This window comes from Bubalus bubalis, chromosome 6, assembly GCF_019923935.1.
Source record: "Bubalus bubalis isolate 160015118507 breed Murrah chromosome 6, NDDB_SH_1, whole genome shotgun sequence".
Lineage (NCBI taxonomy): Eukaryota > Metazoa > Chordata > Mammalia > Artiodactyla > Bovidae > Bubalus > Bubalus bubalis.
In genome coordinates, this window is record NC_059162.1 from 115,536,474 (window position 1) to 115,555,107 (window position 18,634).

The following is an 18,634-nucleotide window of genomic DNA, read 5'->3' on the forward strand; positions in this document are numbered from 1 at the left end:
CTGGAAACCTGGATTTACAGCCAAATGGTCAGCAGCATGGGTGACAACCTGGGGTTTGAAACTGACATCTGAAGCTGGAGGGAGCAGTTTTGCAGGGCTGAGCCCTTAACATGGGGCGGGGGGTGGTCTGAGGCTCTCTCTAGGGAGGTCAGAACTGCACGGAATCACAGGACACCCCAGCTGGCCCTGCAGAGAACAGCTTAACGTGTGGACAACCCACACACATGGGGAGTCAAAAGGCAGCATGGTCAAAGCGTGTGAGTCAAGGACACACACACAGGAGGAAATGTTTTCTTCTTTTACACACATCTATGTTCAATGCAGAGTACATCATGAGAAACGCTGGGCTGGAAGAAGCACAAGCTGGAATCAAGATTGCTGGGAGAAATATCAATAACCTCAGATATGCAGATGACACCACCCTTATGGCAGAAAGTGAAGAGGAACTAAAAAGACTCTTGATGAAAGTGAAAGAGGAGAGTGAAAAAAGTTGGCTTAAAGCTCAACATTCAGAAAACTAAGATCATGGCATCTGGTCCCATCACTTCATGGCAAATAGATGGGGAAACAGTGGAAACAGTGTCAGACTTTTATTTTGGGGGGCTCCAAAATCACTGCAGATGGTGATTGCAGCCATGAAATTAAAAGACGCTTACTCCTTGGAAGGAAAGTTATGACCAACCTAGACAGCATACTAAAAAGCAGAGACATTATTTTGTCAACCAAGGTCTTGTCTAGTCAAGGCTATGGTTTTTCCAGTGGTCATGTATGGATGTGAGAGTTGGACTGTGAAGAAGGCTGAGCGCTGAAGAATTGATGCTTTTGAACTGTAGTGTTGGAGAAGACTCTTGAGAGTTCCTTGGACTGCAAGGAGATCAGGTTTCTGTCAGCCAAGACGAGTAAGTTCTAGAGATCTACCACATGGCATGGAGCTAGAGTTTACAGTACTGCACACTTCACATTTTTGCTAAGAGGGTGTAAGTGATATTACACGCTCTCAATGCATGTGCAACAGTAAATCAAGAAAACCAAGTGGGCTTTATCCCAGGGATGCAAGGATTCTTCAATATCCGCAAATCAATCAATGTAATACACCACATTAACAAATTGAAAAATAAAAACCATATGATTATCTCAATAGATGCAGAGAAAGCCTTTGACAAAATTCAACATCCATTTATGATCAAAACTCTCCAGAAAGCAGGAATAGAAGGAACATACCTCAACATAATCAAAGCTATATATGACAAACCCACAGCAAACATTATCCTCAATGGTGAAAAATTGAAAGCATTTCCTCTAAAGTCAGGAACAAGACAAGGGTGCCCACTTTCACCATTACTATTCAACATAGTTTTGGAAGTTTTGGCCACAGCAATCAGAACAGAAAAAGAAATAAAAGGAATCCAAATTGGAAAAGAAGAAGTAAAGCTCTCACTGTTTGCAGATGACATGATCCTCTACATAGAAAACCCTAAAGACTCCACCAGAAAATTACTAGAACTAATCAATGACTATAGTAAAGTTGCAGGATATAAAATCAACACACAGAAATCCCTTGCATTCCTATACACTAATAATGAGAAAACAGAAAGAGAAATTAAGGAAACAATTCCATTCACCATTGCAACAGAAAGAATAAAATACTTAGGAATATATCTACCTAAAGAATCTAAAGACCTATATATAGAAAACTATAAAACACTGGTGAAAGAAATCAAAGAGGACACTAACAGATGGAGAAATATACCATGTTCATGGATTGGAAGAATCAAAATAGTGAAAATGAGTATACTACCCAAAGCAATCTATAGATTCAATGCAATCCCTATCAAGCTACCAACAGCATTCTTCACAGAGCTAGAACAAATAATTTCACAATTTGTATGGAAAAACAAAAAACCTCGAATAGCCAAAGCGATCTTGAGAAAGAAGAATGGAACTGGAGGAATCAACCTACCTGACTTCAGGCTCTACTACAAAGCCACAGTTATCAAGACAGTATGGTACTGGCACAAAGACAGAAATATAGATCAATGGAACAAAATAGAAAGCCCAGAGATTAATCCACGCACATATGGACACCTTATCTTCGACAAAGGAGGCAAGAATATACAATGGATTAAAGACAATCTCTTTAACAAGTGGTGCTGGGAACTCTGGTCAACCACTTGTAAAAGAATGAAACTAGAACACTTTCTAACACCATACACAAAAATAAACTCAAAATGGATTAAAGATCTAAACGTAAGACCAGAAACTATAAAACTCCTAGAGGAGAACATAGGCAAAACACTCTCTGACATACATCACAGCAGGATCCTCTATGACCCACCTCCCAGAATATTGGAAATAAAAGCAAAAATAAACAAATGGGACCTAATTAACCTTAAAAGCTTCTGCACATCAAAGGAAACTATTATCAAGGTGAAAAGACAGCCTTCAGAATGGGAGAAGATAATAGCAAATGAAGCAACTGACAAACAACTAATCTCGAGAATATACAAGCAACTCCTACAGCTCAACTCCAGAAAAATAAATGACCCAATCAAAAAATGGGCCAAAGAACTAAATAGACATTTCTCCAAAGAAGACATACAGATGGCTAACAAACACATGAAAAGATGCTCAACATCACTCATTATCAGAGAAATGCAAATCAAAACCACTATGAGGTACCATTTCACACCAGTCAGAATGGCTGCAATCCAAAAGTCTACAAGTAATAAATGCTGGAGAGGGTGTGGAGAAAAGGGAACCCTCTTGCACTGTTGGTGGGAATGCAAACTAGTACAGCCACTATGGAGAACAGTGTGGAGATTCCTTAAAAAACTGGAAATAGACATGCCTTATGATCCAGCAATCCCACTGCTGGGCATACACACTGAGAAAACCAGAAGGGAAAGAGACACGAGTACCCCAATGTTCATCGCAGCTCTGTTTATAATAGCCAGGACATGGAAGCAACCTAGATGTCCATCAGCAGATGAATGGATAAGAAAGCTGTGGTACATATACACAATGGGGTATTACTCAGCCATTAAAAAGAATACATTTGAATCAGTTCTAATGAGGTGGATGAAACTGGAGCCTATTATACAGAGTGAAGTAAGCCAGAAAGAAAAACACCAATACAGTATACTAACGCATATATATGGAATTTAGAAAGATGGTAACAATAACCCTGTGTACGAGACAGCAAAAGAGACACTGATATATAGAACAGTCTTATGGACTCTGTGGGAGAGGGAGAGGGTGGGAAGATTTGGGAGAATGGCATTGAAACATGTAAAATATCATGTATGAAATGAGTTGCCAGTCCAGGTTCGATGCACGATACTGGATGCTTGGGGCTGGTGCACTGGGACGACCCAGAGGGATGGAATGGGGAGGGAGGAGGGAAGAGGGTTCAGGATGGGGAACACATGTATACATGTGGCAGATTCATTTTGATATTTGGCAAATCTAATACAGTTATGTAAAGTTTAAAAATAAAATAAAAATTTTAAAAAAAAAAAAAGAAAAGAATGGGAAGTAATTATAAAAAATTCAGACTCTTCCCACTGAGGACCTACTGAATCAGAGCTTCGGGGGTAAGGAGGATCTGTTCTGATAAGCTTTTCAGCTGATTTGCTCTTTTTTCTTTTTTTCAGGCCGTACCATGGGGGATGTGGGATCTTAGTTCCCCAATCAGGACTTGAACCTGTGTCCTCTTCATTGGGACTGCAGAGTCTTAACCACTGGACCACCAGGGAAGTGCCGTGAACTGCAGTGTGAGAGGCACTGCAGTCTGACCTGATGTTAATTACAGAGTTTAGCTGGACCTTCAGCTCAGCTCCGCACATCTATTGCATCTGCTGAATTGCAGGCACTCTGCTGGGTTCAGTGAGAACCTGAGGAAGATACCACTGCCCTGTCCCTTCCCCCAGAAGCTTGCAATCCAGATGGAAACACACAGGTTCGGTGGAGGGGACCCGGGAGCTAAGGGTGTGACCTGGAATAATCTATGGACCTTAGAGAGACAGTCTGGCCACTGCACTTGCAGAAGAGTCTCAGGGCCTGTCTTTCCACGGGACTTGGTGCACGGACAAGCCTATAGCTGCTGGGTGCTCTCCGTCTGATTTACTGTGACGATGGACAGCAAAATATGCGATTTCACGCAGGTGTGCACCCGTCCTGAAGGCCTCTGTGAGTAATGTCGAAGACCTTGATTTTTCATCCACCTCTTCTTATGTCCCCCATTCAAGCTAATATATTTTCCAGCAAAGCCAACGGCAGAAAAAAAGCTCTTCACCTTCTCAGAGGAGTCACCCACACATGTTCATGTCTCTTCCACAGACCACAGCTGCTTTGGAGGATTTACTGAAACTATAATTACACAAGGAATTCGAAATGATGACCTGCAGTCACCTCCCCTGGCCATCCATTTCCCTCTATCCTCCTGAAATCTCTTTTTAGTTTCTGAAAGGAACTCATGCTCAAAGGAGAAAACCTGGAATATAAAGGCAAAGAACAGACAGAGCCGTGGTTCCGTTCCCGAGAAGGTATCGATCATGAACATTCTAGTGGTTTCTTTTTGATATCCTGCAAAGTCCTCTGAGTAATTCTGAACCTTCCCCTGAGGACCAATCCGGGTTTGACACAATGATCAAGCTTCCGAAAGCCTCTGCCCACCCTGGCTTTAGTTCTGCCAGGAGCGACCCCAGCTTTTAACCAAGCTACCTGACTTCCCTGAGTCCGCTTTGTCACCTGCAAAATAACTGGAGTCAGCCAGCATTCTCAAATCCCACGGTTCCTCTGAGGCTCTCTCCCATTTACTGACACAGACTGTCACCATGCTCTGCAAAAAGAGGCTCAGAGGCTGGGGCAGAGAAGGAGCTGGGAACAAGGAAAGCTCTGGGCTTCCAGGCGGTACCCAATGAGCAACCGGGCCATAGGCAACTGCCATCCTTTCCCACGAAATGACAGCGGAGTCCAAGATGTACAGGTCAGGGTTTTGGCTGCTGGGATGTTCATAAGGAGGATATGAGCTCAGTGTCCTGGGAGTGGCAAGGCTTTTGGAACCAAGGGATCTGAGTATCAATGGCCTCTCGTGAGTCACAGACTCCAAGAAAGACACTCAACTGTTCCCAGCCCTGGGGTCCCAGAACAGCATCCATGGGAAGCACCTGGCGAGACCCTCCTGGGGGAGAAGTGGTAGGCGACACAGGTCCAGAAGGAGGGCCCAGCTTCCTAAGGAGTGAACAGTGATGGAAGTTGGTGCAGACCCAGGGGCTTAGGAGATCCCAGCCAGGGACAGCATGGAGCTGGATAGGAGAGATCTGAATGTCTTTACTGAAAGAGACATTCATTTTTCCAGGCTGATGGGAAACTCTGAGGTTCTGCCCTGCTCCAGACACCTTCCCAGCACCATTCTCAGCAGATTTCTGCTCGTGGCTGGGGAGGTCTACTGGGCAGTGAGAGAGGAGTCTATAGGTCTGTCTAGATCCACAGGCCTTAAAATCACAAAGCTTCATTTGCTGAATGGTACCCAAAAGGGCGAATTTTACTGCATTTAAACTCAATCTTAATCTTTAAAATTAAAAAAAAAAATTAGCAAAGCATTCCAGGACCTCTTCAGGAAGAATGTATATTTGCTGGTGATCTGTAGACGTGTTGCTCCTGTAGACAAGTCACATCCCGGCTCCCCACCCCAGGGACTAGAAGCGCATTCCACCCTGTCTAATTTTTGTTTGCCTGCCCTGTCATTATCCCCTCAGCTTTATCCCCACCCCCAGCCCTCACAGCCCTTCCGCCCCCTCCTCCACCACCAGCCAGTCCCTCCTGCCATCAGGAATGTAGCATTTTGAAAAGATGCTCGCGGCTGCGAATATAAAGGCCCAGACGCAGGAACGAAAACGCAGAATGCTTTGACTGTGGCAACTATTCCACGTTGCAGGCTTGTATGTCTGAGAATGTGCTGGCTTTCCAATAACAGTACTGGCTGTTCTTGCTGTCATTAATATGATGGTGTCATTTAACATAATTACTGAGGCCGGATCACGTGCCACACACTGTCCTAAGGGCTTTATACATATTATTCTGTTATCCCGTCTGTGAGGTCAATACTGTTAATACCCTCACTTTAAGATGAGGAGAAAGAGGCACAGAGAGGTTAAACAATTGGTTCAAGGTCACACAGCCTGTAAGTGTTAGATCTGGGATCTGAACCCAGGCAGCCTGGCTCTCAGGACCACTCCTGCTGCGTGTGCATGATCTGCAGTGTGCTTGCTTATGATCCAGAGCATGATAGGTGCCCTCACAGCATTAGATTAAATGGCAGAGGCATTTTATTTCCCAGCCAGGCTCACCCTGCTGAGGATGAAAATCATTTCAAGACCCCAGAGTCCTGCCTCTTTGCTATCATTTCTGATTGACCCAAAAGGGCGAATTTTACTGCATTCAAAGTCTATCTTAATCTTCAAAGCTATGACCAACCTAGACAGCATATTAAAAAGCAGAGACATTACTTGGCCAACAAAGGCCCGTCCAGTCAAAGCTATGGTTTTTCCAGGAGTCACGTATGGATGTGAGAGTTGGACCATAAAGAAAACTGAGTGCCAAAGAATTGATGCTTTTGAACTGTGGTGTTGGAGAAGACTCCTGAGAGTCCCATAGACTGCAAGGAGATCCAACCAAGTCCATCCTAAAGGAAATCAGTCCTGAATATTCATTGGAAGGGCTGGTGCTGAAGCTCCAATACTTTGGCCACCTGATGAGAAGAACTGACTCATTGGAAAAGACCCTGATGCTGGGAAAGACTGAAGGCGGGAGGAGAAGGGGATAACAGAGGATGAGATGGTTGGATGGCATCACTGACTCGATGGACATGAGTTTGAGCATGCTCTGGCAGTTGGTGATGGACAGGGAGGCTTGGTGTGCTGCAGTCTGTGGGGTGGCAAAGAGTGGGACAAGACTGAGCAACTGAACTGAACTGAATCTTCAAAATTAAAAAAAGATTAGCAAAGCATTCCAGGACCTCTTCAGGAAGAATGTGTATTTCCTGGTGTGTTGGCTTAAAAAGTGGAACAAGGCTATGTTGTTTACACCATTTCTACATTCCTCAAGATTGCACGGGTTAAGAGGAGTCGGCTAAGAGCCCAGGAGAAAAGCCGCAGGGCCAGTCCTCAAGCTGCCACCCCACCCGGGGGTCTCACTTCTCTCTAGATTGAAGGTGAGCTGGATGCCAGGCACAGTTTCAACAATTAATATGAAAAATGCAGGTGGGGAGAAATGGTCCGCACGGGACCATTTGCAAAGAAACAAAGGCCTAGAATCAGAGCTGACAGTCACTCAGGTGGCTCTGATGCCCGTGTGGGGAATGGGGGAAGAGACTGTGCATCTTCAATGACAAGAGTCCACAGTTCCATAGACTTCAAGGTTCTCCTTGAAGAGGTTGGATGAGGTCACTTCCAAGACTCCTTTATGGTACTTCAAAAGGAAGGTCAGCCACGGATAGTGAAACTTAGATGACAGTTCAGGGAAAGTCCCAAGCCAAGAGAAATACCAGTTATAGCAAGAGATGATCTCAAAACAAGTATTCCCACGACTGTGTCATCCAATATGGTAGTCTCCAATGACACATGGCAGGGCTTCCCTGGTGGCTTAGTGGTAGAGAATCTGCCTGCCAATGCAGAAGACACAGGTTTGATCCCTGGGTCCAGAAGATACTCTGGAGAATGAAATGGCAAACCACTCTGGTATTCTTGCCTGGGAAATCACATGGACAGAGGAGCCTGGTAGGCTACAGTCCACAGGATCTGAAGAGTCAGACATGACTTAGCAACTAAACAATCACCACAAAAATGTATATAAATAACTATAGTTTAGAGATCACTTAATAAAAGAGACATCACAAAGAAAAGCATATGAATGACTGGGCAGTTCACAGAAGAAATGCTACCAACAAAAAGACCTAAAGATTTTCCAACTCTTCCAAATCATACAATAAATGCAAATTAAGAGATTACTGAGAAGTCACTGTTCTCGTATTGATTTGGCAAAATATTAAAAATATAAAAACTGATTCATTAGCCAATGCATCTATCCAATAGAATGTTAAACAATCACAAAAGACCTCTTTTGGAAACTGTTTTAAGGACAAAAGGAAATCCAATATTACATTTTTTAAAATTAGGAAAAAAGATTCATAAAACTAATTAAAATATACATTATACAGGAGAGAAAAATACTGGAGAGCAATTTGCCAAAAATTTTTATAGTAGGTATCTCTGTATACTAAAATTGTAGATTTTCTTCTCAAACTCAGTCTTGTAAATTGTCTACCATGAGCATGTATTACTTTTACCACTGGAAAAAGACTTCTTTTAAAATTATTTAAAAATTGGCTTGAGAAAGAAATCCTACTTTTGACAACTACAAGTATAGACTAAATGTGCTAAGAATAAGTATTCTAAATTATGGGAGTTTATATTAATTGTAACTTCTAGTCATTTTTTAGTTGTCACTGTGTGCCCTGTTGGAATTTATCCTGAGGATTGATCAATGTTTCATGTTTCAAAAGACAATATTTGCTTTTTATTTGTCTTTGATTTAAAAAAGCAAAGAAAAGGATTTTTATCAAAGTCAATCAGATAAATGTAATCCAATTATGAAAATAAATCCACCCTTGATCTTGCATTACTTCAAAAGAACGGGTCTTTACGTCTGTGTGAATTATACACAGCACACCCATGGGACCTGCTCTAACTTAGCCTCCAAACTGCCAGGTCAGGAACACCAGGCTAGAATGTTCTCAAGGGGACTGGCTGGGCTGGGAGCGCTGGGTCTTCAAAGGAAGCCCAGAGCCAGCGGGAAGGGCGGCTCCCAGGAGGCACAGGGTCTCCCATGACCCTTCAGCATCTCAGATCGGGGGAGAACTCAACTAGCCAGCCTCCAGGCACCCTATTCTCTCATCAGAAGAGAATTTCTAAGAGTGCTCTGCAGGTATTGTATTAATCTACTTTTTTTTTTTTTAACAGGGTGTTTTAACATTTTAATGTTTATTTTGGATTATCCCAAACTAACTTCATGCCTTTCTTTACTTTCTAATATATTTTCAACGAGCCTTTTAATTACTAAAATAATACTCATAAAAAGAAGACATCTAACTGTACAGAAGAATATAAAATAAAAAGTAACATCACTACATGAAGTATCATCACTTCAAGGCATATAGATGGGGAAACAACAGAAACAGTGAGAGACTTTATTTTCTTGGGCTCGAAAATCATTGCGGATGGTGACTGCAGCCATGAAATTATAAGACGCGTGTTCCTTGGAAGAAAAGCCATGACAAACCTAGACAGCATATTAAAAAGCAGAGACATTGCCAACAAAGATCCACATAGTCAAAGCTATGGTTTTTCCAGTGGTCATGTATGGATGCGACCATAAAGAAGGCTGAGTGCCAAAGAAATGATGCTTTCAAACTGTGGTGTTGGAGAAGACTCTTGAGAGTCTCTTGGGCAACAAAGAGATCCAAGCAGTCCATCCTAAAGGAAATCAGTCCTGAATATTCACTGGAAGGACTGAAGCTGAAGCTGAAGCTTCAAATACTTTGGCCACCTGACGCAAAGAACTGACTCTTTAGAAAAGACCCTGTTGCTGGGAAAAAGACTGAAGGCAGGAGAAGAAGGGGACGACAGAGAACAAGGATGGTATCACCAACTCAATGGACATGAGCTTGAGCAAGCTCCAGAAGATGGTGAAGGACAGGGAAGCCTGGCTGGCGTGCTGCAGCCCATGGGGTCACAAAGAGTCAGTCTCGACTGACCGAGTGACTCACCAACAACAACATCACTATTCTTGTCCCCAGTGGTAGCCACGCTAACAAAGTTTCTAGTGAATCCTTTCAAAAATCTTTCATGCATACACAAACACACATTTCAAAATCCATGTATGAATATATCTTTGTATATGTGGGTATAGATTATATATATTTTAGCTTTTTGGGGGTTATAATTGTACACAGTGCTTTCAATTTGGTTATGTCACCTTTTAAACTGGATTTTAAAAGTTTATATAAAAGTAAAGAGGGCTTCCCTAGTGGTTTAGAATGGTTAAGTGGTTTTTATATATTTTATATATATATTTATATATTTTAGCTTATTTGGAGTCATAACCATACAAAGTGCTTTTCAATTTTGTTATGTTACCTTTTAAACTGGATTTTAAAAGTTTATATAAAAGTAAAGAGGGCGTCCCTGGTGGTTAAGAATGGTTATGTGGTTAAGACTCTCCCTGCCAATGCGGGGGACACTGGTTCAATCCCTGGTCCAGGAGTCAAAAAGAAATGAACAAATAAGAATCTTTTTTTAAAAAGTAAAGAATTATTTCATCTGCAGGAAATGTATTTGTGCGCATCTGTTCTCTGAAGTCCTCAGAAAAGAGAAGAAAGTTGCTGATAAGGAAAGTTCACGAATAGAGGGCAGATCATCTTCGTTAACTATGAAAAGGAAGGTTTCAATTATAAACCAAGATGATTTAAACAGAAGGCAATTCTTTTGAAAGAGCTGCCTTTCTACCTCAATTTCCATGATTGCAGAAAACCATCCCGAGTGCATTTCCTCCAGACACAGTTATGTAATCAGATAAGAACGGAAAACCTCGGCCCCGTTGGTCTGCACAGGCCACTGCTTGGATGGGAAATGTGATCACCACCGTCCCTTCTCTGCAGTGGGCACCGTCCTCACGGGGCGTCCACTGCTTCAGGGGAGCGGCACAGGGGTGACCAGCTGGCTACAACACAGCGGGAATCATTACGGCCTGCCTCTGGGGCTAAGTCTCTCATCTCTCAACAACCCCACGAAACAGGTCTAAGTCTTGTCCACATGTCACAGATGAGGAGATGGATGGCACGGAGAGGCTGAGCCACTTCCCGAGGCTGCACAGCTGTCCTCAGGCTCCGCTGTGTGTGCTCACGCAGACCGCCTGCAGGAGGGACGGGGAGGGTGCCAGCAGAGCTCAAGGCGGAGACAGAAAGGAATCGCAGGGAGGCCCTGAGCGAGGGTGTCATAAGGAGGCTGAAGCTGAACAATAAGCTGGTGGTCCAGGCCAACGGGGAAGAGAAGAGAAGGCAGAGGAGTGAGGACACCGCCTGGACCTTGGGCCGCACCCTCCAAAGGTCTCAGACCAGGAGGGCATGAGTGCTGAGACCTGGGCAGAGACCTCGGAGGGCCTGGAGAGCATCACAGACCACCTGGGTGATGCGAGGTGTCTTTCTGTGTGAGCGGCATGCGACGGGGTTGGATGGAGCTGGGAGCAGGGGACCTGCTGGTGAGACAGCCCACTGGTCTCCAGAGGCCTGAGCTTGGCACCCCCGTTGCTCCTGGGGAACATGGGGCTTGGGAAGGGCTCAGCATCCCAGCAGGATGAGGCCTGTTCAGGAGACGAGAGGCCGGAACTGCAGCTGCCCAGGGACTTGCCCTGGCTCCCAGCAGGTGCTACGAGGACTGGTGACTTCGCTCTGCAGTCAGATGCCACGAGAGGATATTCATGTCTGCAGATATACTCAAAGTACATACTTAACCTTAAAGAGACTATTTTAAATCAGAAGAGACTGCTACCTGTTAAGCTTTTCCTATATTGTGAGCGGGGGTTTAGTGGAGGGCAGTGGTGGGGCAATCTGAGAACAAGTGATTGGAATACTCAGTTTTGGTATTTGAGTAACTATGCTATTTTTATGCTTATATTTAATGCTATTTTTAAAAATGAAACGCTAACATCTTTGCTGGTAACTATATCTTTTCTTTGATATATTTTCTAACAGCTTTATGGATGTATAATTAATATATAATAAACTGTTCATGTTCATGGGGTTCTAGCAGTATGAATACTGGAGTGGTTTGCCATTCGCTTCTCCAGTGGACCACATTTTTTCAGAACTCTCCACCATGACCTGTTCATCTTGGGTGGCCCTGCATGGCATGGCTCACAGCTTTATTGAGTTAAACAAGCCCCTTTGCCATGAGAAAAGAGAAGGGGGCGGCAGAGGATGAGATGGTTAGATACCATCACAGACTCAATGGACATGAGTTTGAGCAAATTCCAGGAGATAGTGAAGGACAGAGGAGCCTGGGGTGCTGCAGTCCACGGGGTTGCAATGAGTTGGACATGACTGAGCAATGGAGCACACACTAAGTGTTCATATTTAAGTGTAAAATTTGATAAGTTTGAGATACCTATCTATTTATATTTTATGTCTCCACCAAACCATCACCACAATGAACAGTGAGGAGGAAGCTGATAAAAGAGAACCTGTTTTGCTATAAAATATCCCTGAAAACACATATAAAGAGAAAAACTCACAAAAGTAATCAATTTTGAATGTTAAGAAATGATAAATATTTAAAAGCTCTATTTGGAAGGAAAGTTATGACCAACCTAGATAGCATATTGAAAAGCAGAGACATTACTTTGCCAACAAAGGTCTGTCTAGTCAAGGCTATGGTTTTTCCAGTGGTCATGTATGGATGTGAGAGTTGGACTGTGAAGAAGGCTGAGCACCAAAGAATTGATGCTTTTGAACTGTGGTGTTGGAGAAGACTCTTGAGAGTCCCTTGGACTGCAAGGAGATCCAACCAGTCCATTCTGAAGGAGATCAGCCCTGGGATTTCTTCGGAAGGAATGATGCTAAAGCTGAAACTCCAGTACTTTGGCCACCTCATGTGAAGAGTTGACTCATTGGAAAAGACTCTGATGCTGGGAGGGATTGGGGGCAGGAGGAGAAGGGGACAACAGAGGATGAGATGGCTGGATGGCATCACTGACTCGATGGACGTGAGTCTGAGTGAACTCCGGGAGTTGGTGATGGACAGGGAGGCCTGGTGTGCTGCGATTCATGGGGTCACAAAGAGCCAGACATGACTGAGTGACTGAACTGAACTGAACTGAACTAAACTGATTTATATAATAAAGGACTGATTTCCCCAATCAAGACCATGTAACTCTGATATCGAACATTCCGAAAGAATCTTTGTTATAAAATTTAAGGATTATTGAGGAGATACTGTGTTAAGACCCCATACAGAGTTAACGCAAGAGAAGCCTACCGACTGTTTAGGTTTTTCTGTATCACTGTAAAGTGACTGATGTATGTCAGACACCCGTTGCTGCGTGGTAAGTCACCCCAACAGTCAGTGACTGAAATGACACATGTGACTGTGGGTGGGGAGCCAGGTGTGGCTGAGCAGAATACCCGTGTCTCAGGGTCCCTGCCCCCTCGAGGCTGCAGTCCGTGTTGGCTGGGGCCGCAGCCTCACTGGAAGGCTCGCCCGGGGGAGAATGCCCTGAGTTCACACACATGACTGTGGACAGGACTCTGCTCTTCTCAGGCTGGAAGGAGGCCCTAGGCTCCTTGCTGGCTGTTGCCAGGAACCTCTGTCAGTTCCTTCCAAGTGGGCCCCCCTGCTGGGCAGCACCTGACCGCTCTCAGAGTCAGAGGGAGAAAGCAAGTGAGGGACTGAGAGGCAAGCAAGACGGCAGGGACGCCATCGCTTTTGCCGCATTCTTTCCTTTAGAACTGAAGCTCCAGGTCTACATCACATGCAAGGAGGGGAGGGCGTCACCAGGGGAAGAGGCGGGGTCCCCAGAGGCCATCCGCCTACCACGGGGACTTGTTGTTGTTCAGTCGCTCAGTCGTGTACAACTCTGCGACCCCATGGACTTCGGCACACCAGGCTTCCCTGTCCTTCAACTCTTAGCCTTTTTAATTTTCTAAAAGAAGCCAGAAAAGCACATGAATCTATATCAGCATATTGCTATGCTTAAAAATATCCCAGGACATCATCCACCACAGAAGAGACTGTCAGGACAGACGCCCTGCACTCACCTGCATTCGATGAACCAATGACGGATCTGATCCTGAAGGTTCTCCTTGATGTCGGGACCTTCTGTGAGTTTCAGGTCATCCTTGATTGTGACTAAGGCATCTCTGTATTCCTCTTCATGCTTTATCTGCACCTTATTCCTCAGGTGGCACAGCCTGTCAGCCTGGATCATTGCGGCACTGACTTCATTAAACAAAGGAGGTGGATTCTGAAAATACAGGCCAAAAGCTTTGAGATCATGAAGGTTATAGTGCTCGTGAAAAATATTAGGGACGAGTGAAACATGTCACTATCCTCAATAGTGTCTTACCCAAGGCCCTTAAGAAGTACAAACAGAACGAAAGAATCAGAACTTGCAGGAGAACTTGAAGGACTGATTCGCCACCGTGGGGAGGAGGGATCAGATCACTTCCTACATTTTCGAGAAACTGGCTGGGGGTGGGGGTAGGTAGCTTAAAAAATGCATACTTGGTAAATTGTTCAAAAATCATTCAAGTTACAGAAAGTAAAGCTTTTCTAAATCTTCTTGGTTAGGGGGAGAGAAAAGAATATAGAGTAAGAAAGCAAGAACCAATGAAAAGAGTGGGTGTTCTGATTTCAAGGAAAAAACGCTGCCAGGATTTCCCTGGTGGTCCAGTGGATAAGAATCCACCTGCCACTGCAAGGGACGTGGGTTCAACCCCTGGTCCGGGAAGATTCCACATGCTGCAGAATGTCTAAGCTCCTGTGCCACAGCTGCTGAAGCCCTCACACCCCAGAGCCCGTGCTCCACACAACAGAAGCCATCACACCGACAAGCCTGCACGCCACAGCTAGAAAGTAGCCCCTGCTCACAACTAGAGAAAATCAACAAAGACCCACAGCACAGCCAGAAGTAAACACATAAAATTATGAAAGAATAAATCATGTTAACAACACAAGCTACCAATACTAAAAACGCTTTGATTCATAATATTTTGTGCTGGATTTTATTGTCTTCTCTGCTCTTGATGTTATTAGGTCTGTCTTGTCTGTGTGATGAAATACCGTATAATGCTGTGCTTCTGTGCGGATCTTCCCATGTTCATTCAGGTTAGCAGCGTGAAGTCGGCTACGGGAATATTTACACCATCAGTCAGTTCAGTTCAGTTTAGTTCAGTCGCTCAGTCGCGTCTGACTCTTTGTGACCCCATGAACTGCAGCACGCCAGGCCTCCCTGTCCAGCACCAACTCCCGGAGTTCACTCAGACTCATGTCCATTGAGTCACTAATGCCATCCAGACATCTCATCCTCTGTCATCCCCTTCTCTTCCTGCCCCCAATCCCTCCCAGCATCAGAGTCTTTCCCAATGAGTCAACTCTTCGTATGAGGTGGCCAAAGTACTGGAGTTTCATCTTTAGCATCATTCCTTCCAAAGAAATCCCAGGGCTGATCTCCTTCAGAATGGACTGGTTGGATCTCCTTGCAGTCCAAGGGACTCTCAAGAGTCTTCTCCAACACCACAGTTCAAAAGCATCAATTCTTCGGTGCTCAGCTTTCTTTATAGTCCAACTCTCACATCTATACATGACCACTGGAAAAACCATTGCCTTGACTAGACGGACCTTTGTTGGCAAAGTAATGTCTCTGCTTTTGAATATGCTATCTAGGTTGGTCATAACTTTCCTTCCAAGGAGTAAGCGTCTTTTAATTTCATGGGGGCAATCAGCATCTGCAGTGATTTGGGAGCCCAAAAAAATGTCTAGAAATGAGCAAGTACAACAGATGAAGGCTTGATTTACTACTTTGATTTGACTGTGCAGACTTAGGAAAGTGGTAGAGAAAATAAAAGTGCAGGTGCACATAAACGTGTGTCATGTCTCTGTCACACTGTGAATAGCACAAAAAATTGAGGTAATATTCTTCCAGCATTCAAAAACCATCATCTGATTCAGCAAAGGAGTCCCTGACTTAAAAAAAAAAAAGTTGAATGAGTGACGTCCTGGCATAGATTTTGCTGTTTCACTTTCACCTTCCTCATTAACACAAAGAAAAATATCAGTCAACATTCATACTGAAACGACACTCATTTGTCAACTAAAACCACAGGCTGACAACAGATACATGGGTTTAGTAAAAATTAAGGAAGGTGCTCTGAGAGAATCCACAGCTATGTTGAATATGCAAGGAAGAGAAGTACATATTTCACTATTATTTGTACAATTGCATGTACATATCTTATATCAATGACATGGTAATAAACATAGGTCTGAATACATATGCATGTCTTTCTTTCCAGAGAGTCATGGTTAAGCAATATGCAGGAGATGTGGGTTCAATTCCTGGGTCAGGAAGATCTCCTGGAGGAGGAAATGCAACCCACTCCAGTATTCTTTCCTGGAAAATTCCATGGACAGAGGAGCCCGGTGGGCTACAGTCCACGGGATCGAAAAGTTGGGCACGACTGGGCACACATCCAAGATCAGAACTCAGTTGTTGGTGACGCCTTGGTCATCTGCATACCCCTCCACTGCCTGCCTTCTGTGGGCCTTCCTTCCCAAAGAGGCTATTTGGGATGGGATAGTTACAGAGCCCTCGGAATCTAGGGCAAAGCGTCTTGTTGTTGTCTAGTTGCTAAGTCCTGTCCTACTCTATTGTGACCCCATGGACTGCAGCCCGCCCGGCTCCTCTACCCATGGCATTATCCTGGCCAGAATACTGGAGTGGCTTGCCATTTCCTTTTCCAAAGTCTGAGCTCAGTTCAGTTCAGTTCAGTTCAGTCACTCAGTCGTGTCCGACTCTTTGCGACCCCGTGAATCACAGCACACCAGGCCTCCTGGTCCATCACCAACTCCCGAAGTTCACTCAGACTCACGTCCATCGAGTCGGTGATGCCATCCAGCCATCTCATCCTCTGTCGTCCCCTTCTCTTCCTGCCCCCAATCCCTCCCAGCATCAGGGTCTTTTCCAATGAGTCAACTCTTCACATGAGGTGGCCAAAGTACTGGAGTTTCAGCTTTAGCATCATTCCTTCCAAAGAAGTTCCAGGGCTGATCTCCTTCAGAATGGACTGGTTGGATCTCCTTGCAGTCCAAGGGACTCTCAAGAGTCTACTCCAACACCACAGTTCAAAAGCATCAATTCTTCGGCACTCAGCTTTCTTCACAGTCCAATTCTTACATCCATACATGACCACTGGAAAAACCATAGCCTTGACTAGATGGACCTTTGTTGGCAAAGTAATGTCTCTGCTTTTGAATATGCTATTTAGGTTGGTCATAACTTTCCTTCCAAGGAGTAAGCGTCCTTTAATTTCATGGCTGCAGTCACCATCTGCAGTGATTTTGGAGCCCAGAAAAATAAAGTCAGCCACTGTTTCCACTGTTTCCCCATCTATTTGCCATGAAGTGATGGGACTGGATGCCATGATCTTCGTTTTCAATGAGTTGAGTTTTAAGCCAACTTTTTCACTCTCCTCTTTCACCTTCATCAAGAGGCTTTTTAGTTCCTCTTCACTTTCTGCCATAAGGGTGGTGTCATCTGCATATCTGAGGTTATTGATATTTCTCCGGGCAATCTTGATTCCAGCTTGTGCTTCTTCCAGCCCAGTGTTTCTCATGATGTACTCTGCATAGAAGTTAAATAAGCAGGGTGACAGTATATAGCCTTGATGTACTCCCTTTCCTATTTGGAAACAGTCTGTTAACTAACCTCAAAAGGTTTTTTTTGTCAAATCAGAAACATAAACAAATCTTCTTCTTCCTGGAGAAGTGAACAAGATAAGCCAAGGGTCTGAAGTGGAAAGCGAACGTGGACTGGGTAGAGTGAGGAGAGGGGTGGGTATGGGGAGAAAGAACTGGCACGTCTGATAATGTCCCACACAGACCAATGGTTCTCAACCTGGTTTGTGCCTCAGTACCTTTGTCAGTCTGGGGAAGTCCACGGATTTCCTCTCAAAATAACGTTTTCAAATGCAGGCTTCCCTGGTGGCTCAGTTGGTAAAGAATCTGGCTGCAATGCAGTAGACCTAGGTGCGACCTCTGAGTGGGGAAGATCCCCTAGAGAAGGAAATGGTGACCCACCTGTATTCCTGCCTGGGAAATCCCACAGACAGAGGAGCCTGGCGGGCTACAGCCCAGGGGTCACAAAGAGTCGAACACGACTCAGCAGCTAAACCATCACCAAAGATAAAATGCACAGATTTATATGGGAAGCCAATTACACCGATACATAGCTCTACCTGGTAATGATCAGACTGGGATTATGGTGACTGACAGAAAGGCCACGGAGATAAAGTGCCCTTTTCATCACATCGTATCAAGGGCACACACTATCAACAAGACTTACGGCTGAGGATGCTTCCCTGGGTCACCTGACTTAGACTTCACACTGCCCTCTTTGGAAGAAAGTCATTAAGTGCACCCCCAGTTAAGAAGTGAAAAGTGAAGTTCCTCTCCTTGAGGATACAGCTTCTAAAATTATTTGGGATCATGCAGCAGACATGATTTGTCTCTTTGCTCACACTGTTAATTTATTTGATCTGTATGGCCTCATGGATATTCATTTTACACTTTGGTTTAGAATCCAGTGCTGCTTTATTATTTTCTTTTCAAATTGTCCCAGTTTTGATCACTGGGAGCTCTTTCAGTTGGCTCCTGTGTCACTTTGAAAAACTTCCATCATTATATGCATGTGTTTCTGTGGTTTTTAAAAACATGTTCATTTTACATATACCTAATTTTTAAAATGTCAGTAATTGTCTCCCCGAGTGTATCATACCCCCAAATCCAAAACAATGGGGAAAGAT

At 44.2% G+C, this 18,634-nt stretch overlaps 1 protein-coding gene across 1 annotated transcript in view; it reads right to left on the reverse strand.

Annotated features, from left to right (window-relative positions):
- IQCA1 (IQ motif containing with AAA domain 1) overlaps positions 1-18,634 on the reverse strand; it is a 184,264-nt gene that overhangs the window by 119,905 nt on the left and 45,725 nt on the right. The window contains exon 6 of the mRNA XM_044945334.1: positions 13,871-14,076. Within this exon, the coding sequence (XP_044801269.1) occupies positions 13,871-14,076 (206 nt within the window). The remainder of the gene's footprint in view (positions 1-13,870; positions 14,077-18,634) is intronic.